Consider the following 17,460-nt stretch of genomic DNA (forward strand, 5'->3'; position numbering starts at 1 on the left):
CCCTCCACATTGAAAAAATTAATAAAAAAATACGAATTGTAGCTTATCAAATATTTAAGTTAAAAGACATATTACCTGTTAGCATAAAATTAATGATTTATTTTGCAATGGTGGAGAGTATATTAAGATATGGGATCACTGACTGGGGAATGGCGTCAAATACTCTGTTAAACACAATTGTAAAGAACCAAAAGAGAATATTGAAGTTAATTGATACAGATGGTTTGAACTATTTTTGTAATTCTGATCTAAAATCACTGTTTACTAAATATAATATATTAACTGTGAATAAAATGCTGAATTGGCTCATTATTATAGAGAACTATTGCAAAAATGAGCACAAAATGAAATGTAATATTACACATTCTATGAACAAACGCAACAGTCCTTTGTTGAAAACTTATCTTTATAATAACATGTACGGTAAAAGTTTGCTGAAGTATGTTGTTCCTCATATCTTTAATTGTATGCCAAAGGCTTTATGTAATCTCAAATCTGTGGCCGACATTAAAAGAAAAGTGCAAGATTGGTTAATAAGTGATATTGTAAACTTGTAATTTCTTTATTTTAATCTGAAATGTACAAAATATATTAAATTATTATAGTTCTGTTTAAAAGCCCCTAAAGTTGAAGTTGAAACTTGTAATATAAATGCTATGCTCTCAATGTGCCACATGTTGTATTGAATAACTGGAGCCTTCTGACAAGCCATATGGCTAAGAAGGACCAAGTTTGTATATGCAAATAAAGGCAATTATAAAATAAAATCACGACGCGATTTGAGGTATAGCATTATATTCAGGTCGTTTATAACCATTAATTACTTAATAATATTTAATTGCTAATTATGAGAAGCAGAGTGATAAGTATGCTGAGTGTGGAGTGGACAGAACGAGCAATTTTATTCAATTTATTCATCATGTCGTTCCACCACATGCAGTTGAACGTAAGTCCGAGAAGACGTGATGTAATGCTGGCTTCAATGACAGGTGGGGTCATGTCTTCACTTGCTAATCCTGGGGTAAAAGGTTCGAGTCCCGCCTAAGTGGGTTTCTAACCGCCAACGAGAGAATTTTTTCCCTGCCTGCTCGTAGATCAGGCCACTAAGAAGTTAAATGTTCAAATGCTCAAAAAAGAGGGAATTACCATTCATAAGGATATTAAAACTGAAAAAAGAGACCCTAATAAGTTAGAGGATTCACCTTCTTGGGTAAACGAAACACAAAAAAAAACACCAAAAAAGACATCTGCAGCAAGACAACACCAAAAAAGACGCAGATGTCGTAAATGCTAGCTCAGCAGTCAAGTTATCGTATAGGACTATTAGTGAGGACGTACTACCACAGAGAAATACATAAACGAGTCTCTGTACCTCAAACAAAATTTTTAGAATGTTGTTGCATTAGCACAACCAGTCTAACAATACGAGGTGTGCTCAGGAAATAATGGAAGAAATTTAAAATAATTTTTAAATTTCCCGCAAGTTAGGAGAGTCAGACAGCCAATTTTTTCAACGTCAGTATACATTTCCTAAAGTATGATAAAGTTTCAGCCTTATTCATTGATTACTTTGTTTTTGGCAACCAAAAGGGCTAGATGTGCTTTTTTTGAGCTCAATAATGTTCGGTTCACACTTCTTTCTTTGTTCGTGTATATATTTGTTAAAAATAATACTGTTACGATCCTCCAATCTCCATATTCGATGGACATGTTTTCGTGTGACTTTTTCCTATTTCCAAAAATAATGAAAACCTTAAATTGCCGTCACTTTACAAGCCTAGATGACATTAAAATAAATCGCTGACTGAGCTGAACCAAATATATGATATAATTTTAAGAATGAATGACAGAAATAATTTAAATTACTAGAATCAATTTATCTGCAAGGAAACATGATTCATATGGTTTATTTTATATAAATACCATTATTAATATGAAAAACATAATGGCGGAGCTGTTTAGGTGTCTCAAACCACGATTACCGCTTTAAACACTAGAGCTAGAGATATAGCTAAATATAGAGCTAGATAAAAAACAACCTAGCAATGTTAGGGTTGAAACTTATGTAAAAACGAAGCACCAAGCTAGGAAATATTTTGCAACACAAAAATTGGATTTTCTCTTCCGAATTCGAGTGAATATTTACTTTACTCGAGAGAAATTATAGAACTGTACACAAAACATTGGTGACTGAGAAAATGTTGGTAAGAGGGAAGTAGAGAAGGATTAAAAATCAAAGAAGGGAAGGAGAACGCAAAAACCTTAAGTAAAACAAAATATAAATTTAGGAATTCTCCATAGTCAAGATTTTGGATATGAAATCCAAATTGATATACTTATGAAAGGAGCCCTGAACTAAAGTACTTAAGAAGACCTTTATTTAGATAAATGAAGGAAGTAATAAATAAATTAAGATAAAAGAAATAAGTTGCGAGGTATACAAGAATTATGTGAAAATGAGCACAAAAGCCGAAAATAAATAAAGAATTAATCAGTGCAAAAATAACAATCGAAATGATGACTTATAACGACATTGATAATTAAATATTTTCACTTCAATAGCGTTAATTAAATATATATTAACGCTAAATTCACCTAATTGGTAGCACGTATCCGGAAATGACAAATGATATGACTGGTAAGCCTTCATTACCTCCACGAAACGTTAATTAACTCTCATCGGAACGTAATATGTCCATCGGCGCAAGCACTCTGTATTTTTTTTAACACGAATAACGCATGTAATTAATTTTACACCACGGCATTAGAACCACAGACTACTCCACAACTCACCTCAATAAGAGGGGGTTGTGGCACACCAGAAATTAAAGCAGAAAAAGGAGATACGCGTATTGAGTTCCACCTAGCTTTTACTAAAGTCATTTTTTGTCTGGAGGAAATAGAAATTACTATACCCAGCCAGTCGGAAAAAATACCTCTCTCTCCAGCTATGAAAAAATAATGTAATAAATGCAAATCCGGCGTTAAGTACAGCGAAAGTAGTATAATGAATGCTTGATACTGATTATTGAAACATCAATTTCGTGAATAACCTCTTTTTTGAATGTCTCTCAAATACATTAAGCCTTATTTAGCTAAATTAACCTCGAAGGAATGGCATTTTACCATAATCATAATTTGTTTCTCCTTCTTCTTCGACCTATTGCCTATAGAACGTTGATAATTCAGTCGCAATATCAAAAGTGTAGTTCACAGATAATATGGTTCACAGGCATCAACAATAACGGCTATGGTACAAAACTAACATCGCACCACTTTAATTATTTCATGAAATGTCTCAGTAGATTTTATTTTACTCATGTACCTTGGGGTTAAGCACCTAGTTAACGTATTAAGAATCGACATATAAGAATAAAATAATTTTTATGCAACATTCGTTTTACAATATAGTTTTCTAAAATGCATACACGAGTTATTTCCAGCTGTATGAGCTATCATATCGCAGAGCAAAAAGTATTCAAAACAAAATCTTTATATGCCATTGACCATTTTCTATGCATCCTAAAATTATTAGAAACTTTAATATCAAATACTTGGCGTATAAGAGTTTATCTTTCTGTCATTTACCTGAGAAGATAAGAACTTCAATTCTGGTTCCAAAACTCTTTTCGGTTAACTTTCACCAGGGTATGGCAAAGTCAGGAGATGAAAGTCTATTTTTTACGAACGAGTTTCATTTTTCAAGGGTTTTCCGCATTCAATAGCCCATGTAACTTCACTTAAAAACCTTCAAGGTTATCTCCATACTCTAAATTTTTAACCTTGCACACTCAAGTTGGTCAAGGGATTTCAGTGGTTTTAATTTTTCACAAGTCCGTTACTCGGAGAAAAAAAAAAGAAACCTCACCTGCTTCAATTTTCATTCATCCGTAATCTAATGGTCAGAGGGGTCAGGCGAAGTGGAGAGATGGATAAAAAATTAAAAGAATTCCATTTTCCATGAGTTCGGGCCGGGACTCAAACCAAAGGATGCTAACATTTCCGTAGATTACCGAGCTTCGTGGGTTTTTTCCCTGGGATGACGAGAGACCGCCTTCCGATGGTAACGAGATTGGTTATCGAAATAAAAGATGGATTTATTCAATTAGATAGTTTATCAAGGCTTTACTTGGCTACTTAGGACCAGTTTTTTTTTCCTCCAATCACACATTGCTCACAGGTAAACCCAATGATTTATAAGGAAATGGCCCTGTCCCATAATCAATAAAAATTCTCACACAATGAATTGATAAATTATTCTCCCCACCCAATCACATACGTCAACCCTTTTTCACAACCGCTGAAACGGTAATCCTTTTGGCTTCATCATCAACAAAATTTCCTGGTTGGAAAATTAATCATCAATAAATGAAAATTTCGTGCTCGTTTTACGGCTATATTGGACTGGCAAAAATCAGAAGGACGCTTAAAGTCAAGAGTTTATATCAACGCGTATAGCTTGTAAAAATTGCCTTTAATTAATTTTCCCCGATAATTTTGGTCGTTCAAGTACAAATAAAAGAAATTTTTATGAATCTTATATCATAATGAGGTTAATTATCATTATTATATCCTTACATAACCAATAGGTACACTGCGCCATTATCGATAAAACATATCGATGGTTAAGTTCTAACAACACGTATCTTAATATTTGGCCGTTTTGAGATAGGTATCTTAAATAAAATGTAATGACATTTAAAAAATAAAATTCAAGCAAAAAACAACTCTTTATTTGCAAATGTATTCTTCTCTTTCAGTTTTATGAATTTCTGGCCCTTAATTTCAGTGTAGAATTAAAAATATAAATCGTTTTTTTTCGCTCTCCTGTAAAAATTCTATTTTTGAGATACGTGTTGTTAAGGCCGCTATACACGGCGAATGATCTTGCGAATGATCATGCTGAATGATCATGCGAATGAAATCATTCGCTGCGATGTAAATTTATGGGGTTATACACTGAGCATGACGACGCGCATGAAATTCGCGAATGATCTGCGCCCAGAGGATGCGCAATGGTACGCCTTAGCAACAATAGAGCTGTTTTGTTTACCTTTGTGTTTACCTTTGCGGCTTGTGTGGTGGTGTAAACATGAGCAACAGGCAAAGAAGAATAGCCGTTGCTTCGGCCGTAGCCGTTATTGCTGCCGCGGCCGTGCTATTAATGCAGCGAAACCGAAGAAGAAGAAGGAGCGTGTGGACGAGGCCGTGGATAGAAAGGAAAGATAGTGGCCGAGGGACGCTGTACATGGTTCAGGAGGAACTTCTTTTGGAGGACCGGGCAGCCTTCCGGAATTTCCTCAGAATGACGGAGGAACAATTTGAAACTGTTAAATGTTACCCGTAGGGATTATGAGAAGGTCGACACTCATGAGAGGAGCCATATCCGCGGACAAGAGGTACTATGTTTGCTCCATTGTCAAGGTGAAAGTATGAATATTGTGCTGCTTATGTTGCAAATAAATAACTGATTTCAGGCTTGCGTTAACTCTACGGTTCCTTGCCACTGGCGAGTCGTTCCGGTCATTAATGTATTCGACAAGAATCCATGAGACCACGATTGGACGAATAATTCCGGAAGTATGCTCGAGCATTACAACTACCACCTTTCAAGGGCCCGTCGGGTGGTGTAGAATGCCTTCGGTATTTTTAGCAATAGGTTTCGTGTCTTCCTGACCACCATGAACCTAGCTCCAGAGAAAGTGGAAGTGGTGACACTGGCTGCCGTGACTTTACACAACTTTTTGTGTGGGAGTAACGTACCTACGCCTTATGTGGAGGACTACCTGAATGCCCTACCTGGATTAACTCAGCAAGGGGGAACACAGGCCTGGGAACTTGGCATTTCAAATTAGAAACGAATTTTGCAGTTATTTTAACTATTTGGCAGAGTGACTGTAATTTTTTAAATGTGCGCCCATCATTTCATTAATAAATAATTTTGTGATTATTTTTTAATGAAATGATGGGTGAAATTATTTGTGATTTTGTAATTATTATTAGCATATTAATGAAGTTGATACCTAGTGCTGATTTCAATATAACTGCAAGTATCGTAATTCCTTGTCTTTTGATTAGCTGCTCATCAGGTAATTTCCCAATCTTCATAAAATTTTTTACTCTTGTTAGTGAGGGACTAGGGAAGAGCATAGTCATAGAGCACTTCAGTGAAGATGTTCCAATTATTCTTTTTTCCTCAAAATCAAAAGTCACCCTTGTTTGAATGATGGCTTCCAGTTCAGTGATAATACAGGACTTTTAATACTCTTAAATAAATAATAAGGTAAGCACCCATGGCTATTTAGAATAGAATGCAAATAACTATAGTAGATAGAGCGTTAAAGGTAATAAATCATAAGGGCTTATTTCATTGTATAAATTTATTACGTATATAATAGGGATTACTCCCTCCTCATCATTCCATCAAAAAAAACCTTTTCAATCTCAAACATTAGCCTGCTCTTCTCCCTCCTATCATTTATGGCCTTAAGCCGCTGGGCCACCAGCCTCCCGAAAGCGTCTTCCTCGGAATCTTCATCCGACCCTTTGGCCAGAGTCCCCAATGCTGCCGCCGCCGCTTGCAGGAGCTCTGCAGCTTGCTCCGGGTTAAGGGAATCCATCCTTCTCTTCTTGCCCCTAGCAGCAGAGGTGGATGGGCCGGCCATCGACCTGCTGCAATCGGAGGGGGTAGGTGAGGGAGTGGCAGATGAATCTTGTACCTCCAGCACAGACCCATCGTCATCGAGGAGGAGCTCCCACTCCAGCTCCACAGCAGGGACACCACTTTCCTAGAAAGGATGAATGCATTAACTGTAGAAAAAGGATCTTCTGAGAAAACGTCGGCAGAAACAAAGAAGCTACAAATTCATGCAATTGTGCATTTATTTAGGCACTGCAGGAAATCCATTTTCCTTATTACCCTAGCGGGCTTGAGTAAGTGGAATTATGCAGCGGAGGTATAACTCCTTTTCAACACTCCAAAATGCTTATTGTTTTCATTAGCTATTCTTTATGAAATATCGTCGTAACATTATGAAGCAGAGCAAATAATGCAATGATAGCAACTCTTGTTCATTTCCATATCACTGCTTACCTCGGTCAACTCCAAGGGAGAGGTATGGGGCCTAACACTAATCGTCTCCTCCAAAAACTGCATGGCCTTTAAATAATATAGCGAGGGTGTTCGCACTTGCAAGAAAAGCATGTGAAATTAAATGCTTGAAATATACATACCACAGGAAATTGTCGACATAAACTTATTCCACCTTCCTCTTCTCCGCCATGTAATTTGTGCGGAGGGCATGCCACTTCTTCCGGCACTCCTCCGCTGTTGTGTTGGGCCTGTCCATAGTGAAAACAATGTCAATTGGATCATACCTTTTTCTGATATAATTGCGTAACTAACGCACTTATTTAAAAATTCATCTTCAATGGTGCTATTGACAAGCCCATGAATATTTCCCGATTTGAGGCGCTTGTGTAATAGTGACATATTGCAGATATTCATTAATATCATCCATTAAGAATTTGTTAATTTAACCTAATCATAAATTCCGAACAGGTAGCGGCAACATCCTTATTACAATAACAACTCTGTTGGTCAGCCACATAAATGTACCGATTTCAAAACTGCTAGTACTTTATATTTAAATGTTTTTATCTAAGGTTCTTTCTATTGATACTTGTAACTTGGCACTTTCGGATAAATTTGAATTACGGGATTCATCACTTATGTATTTCATGTACATGTCTTTCTATATTACAAAAAATAATAAATTTATGTACACAATAGCACCGTTGCATTTCAACAAATGAAAAACACTCACCTTATCGCACCTATTTCTTGTGCCACCTTCTCCATCTCCTTTGTCCGCAGCACCTTATTTTTATCATTAACGTCCTTGACGTTGTGCAGCGTTGGCCGCTCCCGCACCAGCTGAATTAGGAATTCCACTTCGTCCTTTTTCCAAGCCATTTTTCCGTCTCTGTTGCTGCGAAAGCGTCCACCGTATCAAAATTATCAACAGAAGTCCCGTTACTCCTAGTGAAAAACACCGCTTTTTAATAAAAGACGGTCGAATTTCAGTATATTGATATGAGAAACTCCATGGGCAAGTCATGGTTCACTGGTTCCGTTTCTTCATCCATAGTTCCGTTTCCGAAAACAGACAAGATGGTCGCCGCGCGCTAGCGCACATCCATCATTCACAGGATCATGCGATCAAAAATAGAACATGTTCTAATTTTCGTTGAATGATCATGCGCATGAAGGATCATTCGCGAATTTTTCCGTCATACACGGCGAATGATTTCATTCGCATGATCATTCAGCATGATCATTCGCCAAATCATTCGCCGTGTATAGCGGCCTTTAGAACTTAGCCATCGATATGAAAGTAAATAGTACCAACGTGATAATATAATTACTACATCCTTCCCAGAATCTGCTTACCGTGAGTTTATTTCAATTTCAACCCCAAAGAGCGAACACTTTCGAAATTCACTTTGTTCATGGCAAAATATGAGGCAATAAAGTTAATATTTGTGAGCAGACAACCTTACAAGGGCCATGAAACTTACAAAGAGAGTGGAGGAAAGATGCATATCAAGAGTTAAATTTCGGCACATTTACCGTGAAAATGATACACTTTTCCGTTTATATTTTGAGCTAAATGAATCACAATCTTCGCCTTTTTTCACTGTATAAATTTTCTATACACGTCTAGTATGAAATTCGCCATGAAAAAAATCATAAGACTTCACCTTGATTCGAACCCGGGTCTCCCGATTTCAGGTAAGGTATACTGCCGGTTACACCAGCAAGCAATCTTCTTCCAAAACGAATTTGCATCCCTACGCATGACTGCGTATAAATTTACACGTTTCATGCATAGTTTTTGTATTTGCGGCAGTCGATATAATTTTTTATGAATACACTCTATCTGTCGTCCCTTTATAGTGTAACCTAATGCTTCACTACACTATTCACTACAAGAAATCCCAAACATTACACTATCGAACAGCGAAAAGACCTTTTCCACAAAAGTAGGTGATCTCAGCGTATGTCTTTCTCCAGAATTCAAAAATGGTGTTCAGAATATTTAACCAACTACACGTAAGTTATATGCTCCGCCAATACCCGTAACATACACGCAGGAAAATTTTCAGTACGTTCATTGAAAACGAATCGTGTTAGTAAAGGTAATAAGTACTAACCAGCAACAAATATATACACACAGTGAGCAAATATATGCAGGGTACTCGGGACCAAACATTGAGCATATTTACCCGAGGTTTCTTTATTACCAAGGTATATATTCAAAGTATATACCTACCAGCAATATTCGTGCCTACCGGCCACGTTGGCTACGGGGTAAGGTCCCCGCAGGCCAAACCTAAGGTCGAGGGTTCCATTCCCGCCAGGGGATAACTTACTCATCGAGGGAATGGGTGTTTTTACATGTGTTGTCCAAATATAATAAAACGAGCGTTATGCAGGCACCTAAGATTTTTAAGACATTATTATTATCCAAGCATTCCAAATTTTCTACTATCATTGTTCCATTCCCTTAATATTGTGATGGAAAGTAACATCCTGCTCCTCAGCTACAGGATTATTACAATACAAATGAACTGGATTAATAATTTTTGACAAATAAGTGCTATTTGTGCAAGTATTGAGGGCGATACGATATTCTGAGTATCATTTACGTATTCAGGATGAGCAGGGGCGCCGACTTATAAAAAATATTGGGGGGGTCCTTATCCGAGGTCTTGCCCAGGGAAGAGGTTAAATTCAAAGTGTGTCGCAGCACCGAAACACTATCATGATTCACACCACCTGATTCAGTTAACCTGCTTAACCTATAATTATTTGTTTTAACACATTGTTTAATTTATTTTAAAAGGTAACTATCGTCAAACATGGGAAATAAAAATTACCAATATATTTTTGTGATTTCACAAAGCATAATATAACTTAATTATTTTCTTGAAATATTGAGGGGGCTACGCCCCCCCAAACGAATCTTTGAGGGGGCTCGGGCCCCCTCAGGCCCCATGGAGTCGGCGCTGTTGCACTGAGGATGAGCAAAATTTATTATAACACCAAAAATATCGAAAAAAATTTCTACGGCCTTAAAGTTTGCGGCGTGGTGTAACACTATAGGTCCGACGCTAATCAGTGCAAGAGCCGAAAAGAGTTTTGAGAAATTATTTCAGGTGAAAAATATTGATACCCAAATGAAACTAGAATATGAAAGAAACTCAGAGGATTTTAAACACAATTTTCATCGTTAGAATGCTACTGAGTTTTAATTATCAGATTTAACCCGGCAGTGGTCGCGTGGGGTGTCCCAGACACCCCAGTCTTATATAAGCGCTATTTTTTCATGCAATTGTGACTGCAATGACCTGTAACCTCCTCTAGCTGATTTTTTAAGCTTTCTGAGGGTACATGTAAAAGATAATTATTAAATCAATGCAAGTTTTTAAGAAAAATTACTTTTGTCAAAGCTCTGCAGAGTGGGGTGCGCCAGACACCCCACGCGACCGTTCTCGTTACGGTTTGCCGCCGAATGTTTTTCATCCATTTTCATCACATTTGATAGCTACTTTTCTGAAACTGGCCATTCAAGTTGTCTTTTACGTTTACATTAATAAATATTTATTTATTGGTATATTTTTTGCCTAAATTTATGTAAACAAATAGAAAGTTAGTATTTTTTTATAATATTACAGTGATTTTTCTCGAAGTGAGCCACGAAAAATCGATCATGTAATACTTTTAGCACATTCATTCAGTACACTATGGATTCCTGCAGTCTTTCTAAAAAAAGGAAAAAGCTAATATACTTTGACTTTTGACTGAAATTTTGGATGAGGATTTATTTGTTTCTGACGTCAACTTTTGTAGAAAATGCGATTTCTTAGAAGTGATTTTTTGAAGACTTCGTTCAATTACGTTAGTGCAGTAGTTATTCAAAAAAAGTCGTTATTTACATGTTTCTGTGAATTTACCAGTGAAGGTTGGCTTCATAATACTTACATTCATCGATTTCAATTCATACTAGATGTCAGCTACCTCTAGAGTAAAAGAATGAGTCTTTGCCTTTTCAATGAATCTTTGAGGGAAGAAGATTGATTCTGATGAAAAAGAAGATGGGTGTCATGTAGCTGCGCATGACACTTACACTGAACAACAGTGCAGAGATGATTAACTTTTGTAAAAGGGAAGGGAGCTTATGTACGTTGGGAAGTATGGAGTTGAAACGTGTAATACGCAGGGATCAAGACCAAACATAAGAACATAAAATTGTAGCAGTGTTACTGAGAGGAGTGGACTTATTAGAAAAATAAATTGGATTCAAAACTCGAATGGTTTGTTTTCGTATGATGTTCATTGAAAGAATGGTAGAGAAAATTGTGAATTGCACTAATATTCAGGTAGAGAAAGTCACTGAAAATAATTCTCGTAAAAGAGATAGTGAAACAGACAGGAAAGAATTAGTGTTCCTGAATAGTATTTTACTTTTAGCCAGGGCAAATAAAACTGAGTAACAGAATTTTTTATAGTTTTGGAACCACAATGGATTAGGAGTGGAAATATGTTATTCCTCCATGAGCCATAACATATTTCTCTTTTCCCCTTTATCTTTTCGTTTCCACAACGTGACTGCTAAAGTAGAGAAAATGAAAAGTGGAAAATTAGCACAAAGTACAGATGTATTTGAGATGTTTGCTCGCAATACACGGCAACATTATAGAATTGGGCCATGAGAAAAAGCTGATGAGCAATTGATTCCTTTTCAAAGAAGATGTTCATATAGGCAATATTTACCTTCCAACCCCGCAAAATATAGCATCAAAAGTTTTGCATTGGCAAATTCGATTGTATTTGAAGATGTACCTACTCAGAGTGGCAACCAGAGGGTCCATTTTTTTTAGTTAACGGTCCAAAAGAGGAGTTAAAGCGAATGTTTTCTTTTGTAAACAGAAACGGGAGGAACATAGTTTGAACTACTGATTCAATAATATTCCGCAAGTACATGAAATTCTAAGCAATAATTTGACGGTTGCGGGAACAGTGCGCAAAAAATAAAAGAGATTTAGCACTGAAAGTCGTATAAGTAAAAGAAAGAAGATAATAGCAGCTTATTTTGGTTTAGGAAGAAAAAAGCTCTAGTTTCCTGCGTCGTAAAATGGTCAAAGAATGTAATTCTTTCGCCAACAATTCACACAGCTATATCTATCAATGAATCCAAGACGAACAGATAATAAAAGAAAACCGGAAATATTGACCTTTTATAACTGCACTGAAGGAGGTGTAGCCACATTAGACAAAATAGGCAGCACCTATCATACAAGCAGAAACATTAGGAGATGGTCCATGGCCATTTTCTTTCATTTGCCAAACACTGCTGACATCAGTGCATTTGTTATACGTAGGTATTCTAATTCACTATTACATTGCAAAGAAGTTTTCTTCGTGAGATAACTCGATCGTTAACTTTTCCATACAGTAAAATTAGATCGATATTGAACACGATCTCTAGAGACTTGAAAAATAGAGGAATATGCGTAAAATGAGCCTGAGAAAAGGATGTGGAGAAAAATAGAAAAAAGTAGGAAGATGTGTTTTTTCCCCACAGATATAAAAACAAAAATATACTGTAAACTGTGTTAGAAACTAATGTGCGGTACACATTTGCTGAAAATTTTGAGAAGTGATTAGAAGCAAATAAATAGTTTACATGATTTATTTTCTGCATTCTTTAGATTCAATAAAACTTTTCAATAGCGTGAAATTGAACTTCTATTGAGGACTACATATTTGTTAGTTTACCTTTCCAATGCTGTATATAATTTGTAACAGGAGTATTTCAATAGTTATAAGTGACCGTAATATCATCTTAAATTTTTCCTCAAGAATACATTTTTGGAAATCGATTCAATATCGATAAGTAAATTAATTTAGTACAATTATTAGTATTTACGTAAGGCAAATAGAGGTCGACGCTGAAAATATGATGAGATACAGTGATTGATGTTTATAAAAGTATATGCCATGTATTTATATCTCAACATTTCAACTGTGTCCTTTGGCTGAAACAAAAAAAATTGGCAATTTTTTCGGAGGAACTGGGACTGCCTACTGGAAAATAGGGTAGGTATTCAAAAATATTTTCTTAAAAAAATAAAAGTTGAATTATGGTTTGAAATATATAGTATAGCCATTCCTAAATAAACAAAGGATACGTCGAGATGTGAAATTTTTAAATGATATATACTATTTGAAAGAAATTGAAGAAAATCTTTTGGGGTGTCAGAGACACCCCACGCGACCGTTTATGTTCGGAAAATGGGCGCGACTACCGCCGGGTTAAAGGTTAAGGGTTACATAAAAATTATTTATTCTCACAATTTGAACACTTTAATTGCTCCAAAATAATATTTCACACATATTTTCTCAATAGGAATAATATGTTACCACGTTTCGTACTTTCCCTCTCGTCCTACTCAATTTTTAACTCCAATCGGAAGAAAAAATATCATTGAAAGAAACAAGCATTCAGACGTATCGCGTGGTGATACATTCGATGCAATTAGACAAAAAAATCAACGAGGACGCGTTAATATTAAAATCGTTGACCAGTATCGTTTCACACTTATGCACAGAAATCCGATGTAGGAATCGGTGAAATACGAGGTGTGCTCAGAAAATAACGAGAATTAAAGATTTTCGAAAAAAAAAAATTATGTATTCGCCTACATTGATGTTGTCGCCTTAAAAATAGTCCTCATTAGATAATATGCCCTTGTGCTAGGACTTCTTTCAATCCTCGAAATACTTCTCAAACTCGATCTTTGTGTTAGCCTTTAGCTCTGTCAGCGATTTCTTATGCTTGTAAATCGACGACCTTATAAGATTCTCTTTACTTTTGGAAATAGCAAAAAGTCACTAGGAAGTCAAAAGTCACATTTCTGGCGAACATGAAGGCATCGTTACACTTTTGTTTTTTTGCCAAAAATCCACGAAAAAGTATAAATTCAAATCCGAAAATCGCCGTGATCATAAAAAGCACACCTAACGTTAGCGGCTGCCGCAAACAAAGTAATCAAAGAATAGAGCTGAATATTTTATCAAACTTCTGGGACATTCAGAATAGAATAGTATAGAATATTTTACTATGCTCTAGGTAGAACCTATGAGGGCAAAAATTGGAAATACAGAAATGTTCTACATCTTAATAAAAGGCATTTTGACAAAAATAAGGCATTATGGAGAATTATTGCTAGGCTAACAAGTAGTAGATATTTATACAAAAAATGTAAAATATTCAATATTAAATACTAATAACACAAAAATATAAGTTTTAACTTAGACAATAATAAACGCACACATACATATTCACATTTATGTTGAGAGTTTTGATAACATCGCAATTTTAAGATGATAACTCTAATGAGTTGGGGAGACGGAATTAAACCCCAGACTTCAAATAGGTTTATGTCAACATTATAACACAAAGTGTTGACAGACTCTTCATACTCAAAACCCGAGAAATTAAAAAATTCCCGTCATTTTCTGAACACGCCTCTAATGGTTCAACGAGAAGCATGAATTGCGAAAAAAGATATCCGATGGAGCATGCAAGACGGCTAATAATCGGGCAGATTTATCGCTATCTGCCGACGATAAGCACTCGTGAATAGCTCCAGAATACGTGCCTTGGAATCAAACACACGAACTCCTCACTAAGGACTCGCAATGGTGCTTATCCTCTCCTTCACCAGCCATTCCGTATTCCCTTACTATTTATTCAGCGGAATGGGGTTAATGCGTAGCAGTCCCCCTAGCGTCAGCACTCTCAAGCCGTTCGGAAATTCCAAAAAGAAAGCGTGTAAAAAAAAAAAACAGTTGAAGGCACGCCACGTGGAGAGAGCAGAGTATAATGTGTACTCATTCCGCGGCCCCCCCTGGCGGCGAAATTGCGAAAATAGTCCCAAAGCGTCAGCAATAGCCGAGGATAAGAGCGCGCAAGCATACCGTGTCCGTCTCATCTTGGACACATGCGCCATCCTCTCGTATTTTTTCTTCTATAATAACACTCGCGAATCTTCATGATTGAGGGGATTCACTTTACATGGCGAGTCTCTCTAATACATAACACAGTCCCTTTTCCTTCCAAGGACTTTTTCAATGTGGCATTGACTGAATACACGTGCCAATATTGCATAAACAATAATAGGTACCAACTCGCAGCTCAAATTGACCCTCAATTACTGTATAAAGGAAAGGAAAAAGCAATCGTCGGTACATGGTAGGTTCTATTTTAACTCTAATGGAACTAGAGAATAGCAAAGTGCATATTAAAATTTTGACTTTTTGAAAAACGACCTTCCAAACATAATATGTAGCGCGAAAATCCACAGAGAATAAAATCATTAGCCTTGATCTGGATTCAACCCTGAATCCCTCGATTTCCGGTCGATGTGCTTTAGCCAGTTAAGCTACCGAGGCGTCATTCTTCTTTATGGAACGCCTATGACGCCTCGTTAGTTTACATCAAGCACATCGACAAGGGGGTACCGGGTTCGAATCCTGATCAAGGCGAATGATTTTTTCCCCTGTGGATTTTTCGTACAATTTGTGCATTGCGGGTGGCTACGTAAAATTTATCGCCGTGGCTTGTCCCGGTATAATTATATACCATATATAGCACACTTAAATGACCATAAACTTAATGGAAATAATCTCGCACCAAATTGAATGGAGTAGCCGACATTTCCACACATCATTCGACGAATCACGCATGAACAAAAATGTAGTAGGAAGTGGATATCGTAGAAACTCACTGGAAACCTTATTAATCAGCGGAAATAAACGCTAAACGGCAACGCAGCGGAAAAAACGCAAAAAATGGAAGAAAAACTGATGGAGAGGTCCCCAGAGGAAGACCAAGAAGGATACGGGGAAGAAGGGCCACAGCGAAGTTATAAAGCTAGCTTGGGATGGGGATAAAAGGTTTCTGCAGAATAACAATCTTCTGATTTCAATACTATGAAAAAAAATTTTCAAACATTTTCCAAACACCCGATGAAGTGCTACATTACAGATCACACTCTTTGCCAACCTTTTCTTTTAACTCTTAAATGATGATCCTCATTATGATTCGTTAAATTCTTTGCATTAATCTAAGAATAACGGGACTAGCCACGGTGATATTTTTACTGGGCCACCAGCAATGCACAAATTGTGCGAAAAATCACAAGGGGAAAAATCATTCGCAAAATTAGTGAAGAACGACCGTCTGTATGTGGCCAAAGTTCGGGCTTTGCTCTTCGGCTGTGACGCTGTGATGCTTGGATTGCTTGTGCATCATTTGCTCAGCGGTCCACACCACCTCGTCCGGTAGAGTCTACAAATTTCCAAAAGGAATAAGGACGCCTAGGTAGCTACTCGACCGGAAATCGGGGGATCCAGGGTCGAATCCTAGTCAAGAAGAATGTTTTTTCTGTGGATTTTTCGCACAAATGTTTACATTAAGTTGATTTTATTTAATAAAATATTGTAGCTGCAGGGCATACTCTCAGCCAAAAATTCATATACTTTTTTGCCACCATTGATTTTCCTTTGCACATGTTAATGCATGGAATAATAAAATTGAAGCGATATTTGGATGTCAATGAGAATTAGACTGCAAGAACACGTACAAAATGGCAAAAATAACCATCAAGCTTTCTGCAGATCAAATCATGAAAGAGGTTTGATTACCAAAATTTCACTACCGGCTATTTTTAGCATAGGAGGACTTCATGAACGCGAAGGAGCTCATGAGAGGATCATTATATAAGAGTTTAAAGAAAAGGCTAGTGAAGAGTCGAATCTGAAGTGTAAAGTTTTGCGGTGCGTAAAATGTGGATACTTAGGAAGGAGGACGAGAAAAGGCTGGAGGCGTTCGAAATGTGTGTGCGGAGAAGGTGAAGTGGACGGAGAGGAGGAGGAACGACGAAGTGCTGGACATGGTGGGTGAGGAGAGACAGCTTCTAGATGAGATACGGAGAAGACAGAAGGTTAGGATGGAGCGAGTACTTAGCGGGGAGCGGATGTTGAAAACGGTGTTAGATGGTAGAATGTTGGGTAAACGAGGGAGATGAAGGAAGATATTATGGTTATTAGATTGATTGAAAGAGGACATGGGATATCAACTCCTTCGTTTATGACCTATGGCAACGCAAACGTTTTTTGGATGAACTTAGAATTTACCATGAAACGGTTTTTCTTGGGTTTCTAGCCTTTTCGACATTTTATTTAGTGCTTTGGATTTTTCAGGGCACTGAATAAAAAACGACGATAATGTGCGGTTATGAGTGTCTGAAAAAAACGAAAGCTTTGGGCGAGTATCGACAATACCATCGCGCAATATCACTTATTTTGAAAATACTTGTTTTGTGCAA

The 17,460-nt window shown here is 36.9% G+C and overlaps 2 protein-coding genes across 3 annotated transcripts in view; both read right to left on the reverse strand.

The window, feature by feature from the left end:
• Positions 1-17,460, reverse strand: part of LOC124161226 (adenylate cyclase type 8-like) — a 425,580-nt gene that overhangs the window by 124,176 nt on the left and 283,944 nt on the right. The gene's annotated exons all lie outside the window — the stretch shown is intronic.
• LOC124161227 lies at positions 5,962-7,907 on the reverse strand. Its single transcript, XM_046537496.1, has 3 exons — positions 7,827-7,907; positions 7,094-7,341; positions 5,962-6,788 (listed from the first exon to the last, which is right to left on the reverse strand). Exons 2-3 carry the CDS (start codon positions 7,202-7,204, stop codon positions 6,402-6,404), a joined length of 498 nt encoding a protein of 165 aa, XP_046393452.1. The 5' UTR covers positions 7,205-7,341; positions 7,827-7,907; the 3' UTR covers positions 5,962-6,401.

This window comes from Ischnura elegans, chromosome 6 (genome assembly GCF_921293095.1).
Source record: "Ischnura elegans chromosome 6, ioIscEleg1.1, whole genome shotgun sequence".
Classification (NCBI taxonomy): domain Eukaryota; kingdom Metazoa; phylum Arthropoda; class Insecta; order Odonata; family Coenagrionidae; genus Ischnura; species Ischnura elegans.

Bases quoted from the DNA above. Each gene is read 5' to 3' on its own strand.
- LOC124161227 (XM_046537496.1), bottom strand. From the start codon at position 7,204: ATGCTTTTCTTGCAAGTGCGAACACCCTCGCTATATTATTTAAAGGCC. The intron at 6,789-7,093 runs GTAAGCAGTGAT...CATCCTTTCTAG, and splicing joins CTCCCTTGGAGTTGACCGAG to GAAAGTGGTGTCCCTGCTGT.